Raw genomic sequence first — 10,810 nt, 5'->3', positions numbered from 1 at the left:
CATGTCATAGAAAGGGAGTGGGGACAAATCCTAGGCTTGTAATTGGCAGCCTAGAGACAGTAGGGTGGTGGGATCAACAGTCTTGGCTCCTGGAGCACCCCTCTCTGTTGCCATGTCCTTGTTTGGGCAAAAAACCCTCTCTGTCACATGTCCCCTACTTCCCAGGCACCTGATGCCTCACTGCTGCCCTGCTTGGCATTCCTAGGGCCTGGGGTGCAGACGAAAAGGGGCCCCTGGCAGCGCCCTCCTCCTCACCCAACCCTTCTGCTCCGAAGTGGTCCACAGAGATCTGAGGGCCGTTCTTTGAGGACCCCTGCTGTAGTCTGAACTTCCTCCCTTGAGGCGGGTTTCCCACTGTGTCCAGGAAGCTCCTCATGTCCTGGCTTCCTTTCAGCCTTTCTCTCTGAGAGGAGATGCTGGCGGGAGGGAAGAGACTGGCTGGTGGGATGTGTAGCTCCACTCCAGGCCTCAGGTTCTCCTCCAAACTCGGGCCCTTTCCCATCACACCAGACCAGAACGCAGGAGGAGCACAGTGGGAGGATGGGGGTCCACCGCAGGGGGGTGGTCAGCCAGAGGGCAGTTTGCAAGGACAGTTTATTCGTGGTCACAGTGGAGTATTACAGAGCAGAGAAGGCCAGTGTCTCCCTATCCCACCTGCCTGGGTCCGGGGGAAGTGGAGAGAGGAGGAAGTGCCTGCATGGGACGGGATTTCCAGGGCCTCAGAGATTAGAGGGATGGGAGAGAAGTTGCATGGAGGGGTGAGAAAGGGGCTGGAGACCTTAGCCCGGAATGGGGAGAGAGGCCCCGGAGAAGACTCAGGGAACACAACCACCCTTGTCCTCTCCCCAGGCTAGATCCTTAATTTTCCCCCTTATGCAGGCAGGATGGAAATTATGGAAACCTTATTCTCATCTCCCTGAAGAAAAGTTGAGATTAGGAATGTCTCCTTAATGTGATTAGCAAGATGGTGAGAGAGGAGGGACACCCTGTCTTGGTTTTTCCCATTTCCACATTCAAACCTTCCCTGCAATGTTCCCCACCTTTGGTCCAACTCCACCCCTTGAAATCCTGCAATTTCAGCCCATGTCCAGCAATGGGAAGGGGCTAACTCAGAGGCAGTGGGCAAGAGGAGAGATGGATTTTGGAGGACTCCTCCCCAACTTCCCACCTTCCTCTCCAATTAAGTAGGATCCAAGGGCCACAATGCTTTGAGGTTCTCCAGATTGGGGGAAGTAAGTCTTTCCTCCCCAGTTTTGAGTCTGCAGGTCTCTGGGCAGAAGCCCTCCCTGGGATCCAGGCATCCCTTTGCCCTCATCATGGGAGCAGGCTTTACTTCCAGCCCCTCGGGCCTGAGGGACAAGAGCCGAAGCCTGTCACCCGCACCCTGTCCCAGCCCGGCCAAGAGAGGAAGCCCTGGAAAATGCCAGGCCCCTGGGTGGCTCCTAGGTGCTGGGAGCAGGATGTCTGGCTTAAAGGCCCCTGGGACCTGCTGCTCTGATGGGAGAGGAGGCAAGAAGGGCCCTGAGAGGCAGGTCCAGTCGGAAGGGAGAGGGGGTGGGAGGGGAGGGATGAAGGAGGCAACACCAGGCAGCTTGCCTTGGACGCTCCCCAAATGGCAGCAAGGGCCCAGCTGGCAGGGGACTGGGGCAGAGCCAAGTCCTAGAGAAAGAAAGAGAGAAAGGGTCAAGGGAGCCCAACCTGTCTCAGATGCCCCTTGCTCCTCCCATTTCCCAGGCCTTCTTATTTCTTGCTTGGAAGTCTCTCTTCCTCGCCCCACTGCCCTTCCTTTTCTTTCTGTCTTATTTTTTTGAGAGAGAGTCTCTCTCTGTCACCCAGGCTGCAGTGTAGGCTTGAACCCTTCCTGGGTTCAAACGATCCTCCCACCTCAGTTTCCTGAGTAGCTGGGACTACAGGCACGTGCCACCATGCCCAGCCAAGTTTTGTGTTTTTTGTAGAGATGGAGTCTCGCCATGTTGCCGGGCTTGCCCTTCCTTTTATGCTTTTCTTTTCTTTTTTTCTTTTTTTAAAGACAGAGTCTTACTCTGTCGCCCAGGCTGGAGTGCAGTGGCACGATCTTGGCTCACTGCAATCTCCGCCTCCCAGGTTCAAGCAATTCTCCTGTCTCGGCCTCCTGAGTAGCTGAGATTACAGGTGCATGCCACCACATCTGGCTAATTTTTGTACTTTTTAGCAGAGACTGGGTTTCACCATATTGGTCAGCTGGTCTCGAACTCCTGACCTCAGGTGATCCACCTGCCTTGGCCTCCCAAAGTGCTGGGATTACAAGCATGAGCCACCGTGCCCAGCCTCTTTTCTACTTTTCTTTAGGCCTCATCATAAATACCACTCTTTGGAGAAGCCTTCCGAGACTCCCAGCCTAGGCGAGAGTGCCTGCTGCCTGCCCTCATCCTTCCCTGAACCTCTCCTCCAAGGGCGCTCGGCTGAGTTAGGGTCATGTAGTCATTTGTGTGCTTTTCATTTAATGTCTGTGAGTCCAAATCTGTGGGGGCAGGAGCTGTATTTGTTTTATTTTCCCTTGAATCTACCCAGTCTGGACATAATCAGTGCTCAAGAAAAATGTGTCCAGCAAATTAAGGGAAGGATATTCTCTGCTATATCTCAATGGATCCATTCTTCACTCCCTGTCCCTGCAGCAAGGGCCTGCAGTCTAGCCTGGCAAAGAACTGGTTGTGTGGCCTTGGCCTTGTCATTTAAATTTGCAGTCCTCTGTTTCTTCATCCATAAAATCCCCTCTCCTAGCTTAGATTAAGCTGTGTCATGGGTAACAAGGGGCCCTGCACAGTTCATGACCGGGAGGCCCAGGGCAGGTATGGGGAGCCCCAGCCTTCCTCTTCTCTGTCTCACTCGGGTGCATAACTTTCCACCTCCAAAAAGGCTTCCTTCTTCCTGCTCCTTCCAATCCTGCCTCTTTCCCTCTCCGACCCTGCCAGGGCCCTGCCATAGGGCCTCCCAGCTGGGGGCCTTGGAGATGACTATATAGAACTTCACATCACTTTCTGTATTTCAAAAAGCCTAACTGCCGCTCCATGTTTTTCTTAGCAAGACCACATCATTTAACTAAAAGAACAAGCATCAACCCAATGTAGTCACATTGGTTGGGCTCTAGTGAATAAACTGGAAAAACAGGCAGGGTGCGGTGGCTCACGCCTGTAATCCCAGCACTTTGGGAGGCTGAAGCGAGCAGATCACCTGAGGTCAGGAGTTCGAGACCAGCCCGACCAGTATGATGAAACCCCGTCTCTACTAAAAATACAAAAATTGGGCCAGTGTGGTGGCAGGCGCCTGTAATCCCAGCTACTCAGGAGGCTGAGACAGGAGAATCGCTTGAACCCGGGAGGCGGAGGTTGCGGTGAGCCGAGATCGCGCCACTGCACTCCAGCCTGGGCAACAAGAGCGAAACTCTGTCTCAAAAAAAAAAACCAAAAACCAAAAAACAAAACACACCAAAACAAACAAACAAACAAAAAAACTGGAAAAACAAGTTATTAATATATCCAATGTATTTGATAGGAACAATATTTCTGAAGTCAGATCTACGTAGGGAGAAAACAGTGACAGTGATCCTCTAGGAGAACAAGTGTGGAGGCCCCCATCAGAGCACCCTTTCTCTGGGTCATCGTCTTTTCCTTGGGTCCTTAGATGAGGTGGAGACTGCTGTTGCACAGGAAGGCTGTGTCCCTCGGGGTTCCTGAGGTCAAGGCACGTGGAAGAGATATTTTATTTCTAAGAGTCCTCTCATTCTCCCACCAGTTCCTTTCCATTCCCGGCACTGGCCCTGCAGCTCCCTACCTCTGGCTCAACAGACCCGGCACTCCCAGAGGCAGCTTCCTTTCTTGGCACCAAATGCTCTGAGTGAGGGTGGAGGTGAGGGGCTGGCACAGGCTTCTGGAATCTCAGTCTAGAAGTGGGGCATGTGGCTGCTTCCAATCTTCTGGTGACCTACGCCTGCTTAGCATCCCTTAGGGCCCAAGCATAGGCAGGGCGTGTGTGTTTGCCTGCAGAGGGGAGGGAGGTGCAAAATAGCCCACTACAAATGGGGCTTGGGAGGGAACACTTTTTTCTTTCTTTCTTCTTCTTCTTCTTCTTTTTTTTTTCTAACACTATCCACCTGGAACGGGAACACTTTTTTCTTTCCCTCATAGTTTCCCAAAGAGAGAAGCTCTCTGCCTAAGGCGTTCTCAGCGCTAGGTCGGGGTGGGTGGGGGTGGAGAAACAGGGAGGGCTGTTCAGGTGCTATTTAGCTGCAGGCTGCCAGACCAGGCCCAGCGAGTCCCAGCAGGCCCTGGAGCACCCCACACCCATGGCCTCAGCTGCACTCCCAGGGGTGCAGAGCTTGGGCCCCCCAGCAGCTCAGGGGTGGGGTGAAGGCCATGGATCCTTCTTCCATGAAATTGGCTGGAGTGGAGGGGCAATTCTTGGACCTCTGCACAAGAGCCTTGGTTTGGTCAAGTGTCTCTGTGATCTTTTTCACAGAAAATCTAATATTGTAGGTTCCCAGCTCACAGCCTCTGTAAGAGCTGATGTCTGCCTGCATTTCCACCTTCTTCTCCCACTCAATGGCCATGTGCTTCTGCACTGGCCTTCTCCCAGTCCTTCTGTCCCAGGGCCATTGCACACACTGTTCTCTCACTCGCCATGCTCTCCCTACTCCCTCTGAGCTCAGCTGACACTCATGTACACTTTGGGTGTCATCTCAAGTGTCACTTTGTCAAGGAAGTCTTCCCTGATGCCCTTGGCACTCTGCATTTCTCCTCTGCAGCAGTTAGCACAGTTATAATCACTCATCAATCATTAGTTGAATATCTGCACCCCCCTTGCCTATAAGTCCTATAAAGGCAGTGTTGCTCACATTGGCTCCCCAGCCCCTAAGACAGTGCCTGGCACATTAAACAGGAGGTCATTAAGCATCTGCTGAAAGAAGAAATGAATGAGTGAGTGAATGAGTGAATGAACTCTATCTTCCCAATCTCTCTCCCACTGAGCCTCCATCTTCATCCCATGGCCCTTGTCTTGGTTACCGCCCCGTCATCTCCTGCCTAGATTATCTTCAAAGGCCTTCCAACTCCAGTTGTATGCAACCCAAAACTCTACACACACATAGTCATCTTTATAAAATGAAAGTCTGACCATGACTCTCCCTCCCAGTCCCTCCTGCCCACAGGAGAAAGTCTTGCTCCCTTAGCATGGCTTGTGAGGCCTCTGTGACCCGACACCTGTTTACCTTGCCAGCCCCATCTCTTATCCGTCCTACTTGTTCCCACCCCATCACAAGACTTGCTCTCCAACAGCAAGCTACCAGCAGTTCTCCAGATTTGCTACACTTGTTCCCAGCTTTTTGCTTTATAATAAATGCTATTTCCAACTGGGTGTGGTGGCTCACGCCTGTAATCCCAGCACTTTGGGAGGCTGAGGCGGGCAGATCACCTGAGGTCAGGAGTTCGAGACAAGCTTGGCCAACATGGTGAAACCCTATCTCTACTAAAGATACAAAAATTAGCCAGGCATGGTGGTGCATGCCTGTAGTCCCAGCTGCTCGGGAGGCTGAGGCATGAGAATCACTTGAACCCGGGAGGCAGAGGTTGCAATGAGCTGATATCCTGCCACTGTGCTCCAGCCTGGGCAACAGTGAGACTCCATCTCAAAAAAAAAAAAAAAAAAAAAAAGAATAAATAAATGCTATTCCCTCTGCTTAGGCATCTTTTTCCATCTCCTTCCTGCCCGAGTGTTGTGTCCTCTGGGAAGTCCCAGTTCCTTCTCTGGGCCTGAATGTACAGCACCTAGTGCTTACCTGAATGCCCGCAGCAGTCGCTGGCAGTAATCCCATCTCCGCTCCCCACTAGGTTCTGAGTCTCTTGAGCCTTTCATCTCTGAACCCCCACACCTAGTAAATAGCTGGTGTTCAATAAATGTTGGTTGAATGAATGGATGAGTACATAGTATCCCTTGTCTTATGCCCCCTCAGCCATGTACTCAGCCAGGAGGGCCCTTCCTCCTCTGGCTAGGATTCCCTGGGCCCTCCCAGCCCTGAGCACTTACGGTGGATGCTGCTGCTGCTCCCCTTCTTATCCCCAGGGGCCTCTGGTGGTTCCCGGGGGGTCTGCTGTCCCGCCAGCTGCTCCACCATGGCCTGATGGGTGAACAGCATGCTGTGCAGGAGCTGAGGGGTGAGAAGTAGATGTGGGGTAGGATGGGCTCTCCCTGGCATGTATCCTCCAGTACACTCTGGTACTGTCAGCCAGTTGCTAAAACAATGAAATACTCTCATACCGATTTTTTTTTTTGAGTTGGAGTCTTGCTCTGTCACCCAGGCTGGAGTGCAGTGGCACCATCTTGGCTCACTGCAACTTCTGCCTCCTGGGTTCAAGCGATTCTCCTGCCTCAGCCTCCCTAGTAGCTGGGATTACAGACATATGCCACCATGCCCAGCTAATTTTGTATTTTTAGTGGAGATGGGGTTTTGCCATGTTGGCCAGGCTGGTCTTGAACTCCTGACCTCAAGTGATCTGTCCACCTTGTCCTCCCAAAGTGCTGGGATTACAAGTGTGAGCCACTGTGCCTGGCCTCTCATACCTATTGCTAAAAGCCCACTGCCAAGACTGCCTACAGTCTCAGATGCCCTGGGCTCTTCCCTCTGATCCACCCCAAAAGGAGTGGCGCCTATCACAGAAGGAGCCACCCTTTCTCACAGGTGGGTCCCGTACCACCTGGATTGCTAATACCCCTGCCTCTGGGGCACTCAGGGACTAGGATGCAGGAGGAAAAGAAAACTGGAGGCTGATGGGCTGCAGAGGCAAAGAGGAGGGTGGGGGCCCTCCTGGGCAGAGGGGCAGGACCTGCTGGAGCCCTGAGACAGGGGCCACCTCTGCTCTTACCTCGCTCTGCACACCCATGGGCACCAGCGCTGGCTGACACAGGGCAGGGGCCCCCAGCAGCAAGTGGGGGGATGGTGGCACCCGCACTTCCCACAAAGGATAGTTGACTATGATGAGCTTGCTGAAGTTGAACTTGTACGTGAACCTTTTGCCTTTGGTCTTATGCAGGATCCTCTTATTGTAGTAATATCTGCAGAATTCAAAGTTGAGAATAGAGTTGGCCCAGTGGCCAGAGAATAGAGTCAGGGACCCAGTCACATTCTCCTCCCTAGCCGGGCTGACCCTACGCTATTCCCCGAGAACCACTAGGCAGCTCACCACAGGCCAGGACACTTCCCAAGCCTTGGAGGGGGTGGAAATCAGCAGGGGTGCCAGAAACCACGGCCCTTTTCCTTGAACTCTTCCCTCTTTGGCCATGTCAGCCGCCTCCTCTCACCTGAGGGCCCGGCTCAGCTTGTCATAATTCATCTGTGGTTTGCATTTCCTGCGGCCCCAGAGGCGGGCCACCTCATCTGGATCCTTGATGACAAATTCCCCGTACTCTCCCTGCTGCCAGGCGATGACATGGCGGAACTCTTCCTTCTGCAGCAGCTCCAGGATGAAGTGCCACAGCTGGATCTGCCGGGAGCCTGGGGACGACTCGGCTTTGTAGGCCCAGTCAGGGAAGGCCAAGCCTGGGTGGACAGGGCAGAGTGAGGGCTCTGGAGGCCCTGCCCTAGGCCACCGTTGGAGCAGGAGGTAGACCTGGCCAAGAGGCTCACCTGGGATCCAGTTGCCGGGGGTGGCCGGGATGCCCTCAGCCAAGCAGCTGCAGTGCATGGTCCACTCTGGCGAGAGGGCCTGTGTCTGGGCCTTGGGGAAATGGTCACCACCTAACAGGAAGGGAAGGAAGGAGGGAGAGGGGAGGACAGTGAAAGAGGAAGGAAAAATGGAGGGAAAGAAGGAAGGAAGGGAGAGGGTCAGGAGAGAAAGAGAGAAAAGGGAAGGGGCAAGAGGTTGCCAGTGAAGGGGAGAAAAGGAAACCAACCAGAGGCAGCAAGCTTCCCCATACCCAGACAGGGTCCAGCCTCCTCTGAGGAACTCCCCACTGCCCAGGGCTGACTCGGACTCAGGGCTTCCGGCTGAGCCACTTATATAAATGGAGAGAAGTGCAAAGGGTCCTATATCCTGCCCTGCTGGGGGATTTAGACAGAGAATGAGATCTCTTCTTAGGGCTTAACAGGATTGGAGTTTTTCCCAAGAGAAGACAAAAGAAAATGTAATTAATCATGGGCTCATTCTAAATCTTGAGTGGGAAGGAGGTGGCTTATACACATACCTGTGCCTTTACAGTATTTCTTTCTTTCTTTCTTTTTTTTTTTTTTTGAGACAGTCTCTCCCTGTCACCCAGGCTGGAGTGCAATGGGGCGATCTTGGCTCACTGCAACCTCTGCCTCCCAGATTCAAGTAATTCTCCTGCCTCAGCCTCCCGAGTAGCTGGGATTACAGGTGTGTGCCATCACGCCCAGCTAAATTTTTTTTTTTTTTTTTTTTTTTTTTTGTATTTTTAGTAGAGACAGGGTTTCACCATGTTGGCCAGGGTGATCTCGAACTCCTGACCTCATGATCCGCCCACCTCGGCCTCCCAAAGTGCTGGGATTACAGGTGTGAGCCACTGCACCTGGCCGCCTTTACAGTATCTCAAACAATTTCACATTTGAGATGAGCAGGAATTTTTGTTTTTTGTTTATTTGTTTGTTTTGAGTTGGAGTCTTGCTCTATCACCCAGGCTGGAGTGTAGTGGCGCGATCTCGGCTCACTGCAACCTCTGCCTCCCAGGTTCAAGCAATTCTTCTGCCTCAGCCTCCTGAGTAGATGGGATTACAGGTGCCCACCACCATGCCTGGCGTATTTTTGTATTTTTAGTAGAGACAGGGTTTTGCCCTGTTGGCTAGGCTGGTCTCGAACTACTTACCTCAGGTGATCTGCCTGCCTCCACCTCCCAAAGTGCTGGGATTACAGGTGTGAGCCACCATGCCCGGCCGAGCAGGAATTTTTGTGGGCTTTTGTTTTTGTCGGTCCCAAGGGCCTGGCACACAATAGGTGTTCAATAAATGATAGCTGATTGAATGAATGAATGGTAATGGACTTATAGATAGTGTCTTCTTTGTTGAACATCTGTACCCCACTCAGAGTGTCAGCTTCGAGGTCAGGAACCCTAGCTGCCTTGTTCTCCTCTGCTGGCTCTCCAGATCCCATCCTAGCACAGGACCTCGTACTCAAAGGTGCTCTATAGATATTTGTTGAATTGGTGAACCATGGGCAGGAACCAGGAATCTTGTGGTTCTCAGCTGAGAAGGATGTGGAGTTTATGGAATGAGCCCAGTGAAATATACTTGCCTGATATAGGAAAAGAGAAAAAATGTCTAAGCCCTAAAGCCTTCTGGATGGAACAGAAAGCCTTCTGGATGGTGCAAAAGGCTGGTTTCCACTATAACTAATGGAAGATGAAACAATATGCAAAGGGACTGGGGAGGGATGGGAGAGGCTGCCATGGGGATGAAGCATACAGGACCTGCTCCTGGTGGGCCAGGGCATTGGGAGGTTCCTGGGCGCTTAGGACTGCCTGTGAACAGGGTTACGTGACCCGGGCCTGGCTCTCCATCTCTGATGGAGTTAGTGTGCAGTACCTTCAGTGAGAACTTATTAGGCTGTGAGGTCTGATGGAGTTAGTGTGCAGTACCCTCAGCAAGAACTTATTAGCCTGTGAGGTCTGGAGGGCATGTGAGGATTTGTCTGGAGTTGCTTCCTCACTTTCCAGAGGAGGCTCAGACAGGGAAAGTGACTTGACCAAAGACAGATGGTGAGTTAGCTGCCCTGCCCCCTGACTCCTAATCCATAGCACTTTCTCATATACTGAGTTGCCTTAAGACAAAAAAAAAAAAAAATCATCTATGTTGGTGCTTTTCAGACTCTAATGTGAATAGGAATGATCTGAAGGTCTCTTTAAAATACAGATTCTGATTCAGTAGGACTTGGGGGACCTAAGACTCTGTACTTCTATTTTTTTTTTTTTTTTTTTTTTTAGACGGAGTCTCTCTCTGTCACCCAGGCTGGAGTGCAGCGGCACAATCTCAGCTCACTACAACCTCCACCTCCCAGGTACAAGCAATTGTCCCACCTCAGCCTCCCAAGTAGCTAGGACTACAGGCACCCGCCACCACGCCTGGCTCATTTTTGTATTTTTAGTAGAGACGGGGTTTCATCATGTTGGCCAAGCTGGTCTCAAACTCCTGACCTTAGGTGCTCCGCCCACCGTGGCCTCCCAAAATGCTGGGATTATAGGCGTGAGCCACCATGCCCAAACAAGACTGCACTTCTAACAAGCTCCTAGTTGATGCTGCTGCTGCCGGTCCGCAGACCATATTTTGAGCAGTGAGAACCCATAGAACCTGTGGGATGCAGCAAAAAGAGTGTCAGAAAGCCAGGGAACCCTAGACACGTCAGGTTGTAAGAACCCTGGCACCTCCTACTCCTGGCACCAAGAGATCATCTGGTCTCTCCCTCTCCCTTTCCCAGGGAATGCTCAGTGTCAGGATGTAAACTGACAGACAGGCAGTTAGGGCTGGGATCTTGGAAGCACACATTCTGGCCTGAGCTGAGAGTGTTTCTGGAAATTAAGGTGAATAGGGCAGTGAGTAGATCCAAGCTCACCCAGAAACTGGATGAATAGGTTATCCTACTCATCCCTCTGTCTCTAAACTGGCAGCTGACATTCTGGAGTCTTGTCTCCGTTCCTCCCCTGAAGCAGACGCCCCCACTCCTCTTCCAACCTCTTTTCCTTCCCTGTCCACTTGGAAATTCCTCCTTGGTTGAACCTCAATCTGATTACGATCTCTTCTGCTTCACCTTGGGAAAATGGGCTGGGAAATGGGGCA

At 52.1% G+C, this 10,810-nt stretch overlaps 1 protein-coding gene across 1 annotated transcript; it reads right to left on the bottom strand.

The window, feature by feature from the left end:
* Nucleotides 1-566: 566 nt before the first annotated feature.
* On the bottom strand, nt 567-7,964 carry LOC105498082 (ETS variant transcription factor 3 like). Its single transcript, XM_011769924.2, has 5 exons — nt 7,655-7,964; nt 7,330-7,567; nt 6,894-7,083; nt 6,058-6,178; nt 567-1,659 (listed from the first exon to the last, which is right to left on the bottom strand). The coding sequence occupies exons 1-5, from the start codon at nt 7,710-7,712 to the stop codon at nt 1,181-1,183; spliced, it is 1,086 nt and encodes a 361-aa protein (XP_011768226.2). The 5' UTR covers nt 7,713-7,964; the 3' UTR covers nt 567-1,180.
* Between the last annotated feature and the right edge of the window lie 2,846 nt (nt 7,965-10,810).

Source organism: Macaca nemestrina, chromosome 1 (genome assembly GCF_043159975.1).
Source record: "Macaca nemestrina isolate mMacNem1 chromosome 1, mMacNem.hap1, whole genome shotgun sequence".
NCBI lineage: Eukaryota > Metazoa > Chordata > Mammalia > Primates > Cercopithecidae > Macaca > Macaca nemestrina.
The sequence above is the reverse complement of the archived record's forward strand: the minus strand, read 5'-3'. Positions and strand labels throughout refer to the sequence as shown.

Excerpts from the sequence above, each read along its gene's own strand:
- LOC105498082 (XM_011769924.2), bottom strand. The coding sequence starts at position 7,712 with ATGCACTGCAGCTGCTTGGCTGAGGGCATCCCGGCCACCCCCGGCAAC. Across the intron at positions 7,568-7,654 it reads CCCCGGCAACTGGATCCCAG|GCTTGGCCTTCCCTGACTGG; the intron begins GTGAGCCTCTTG and ends CTGTCCACCCAG. Across the intron at positions 1,660-6,057 it reads GAGCAGCAGCAGCATCCACC|GACTTGGCTCTGCCCCAGTC; the intron begins GTAAGTGCTCAG and ends TTCTTTCTCTAG.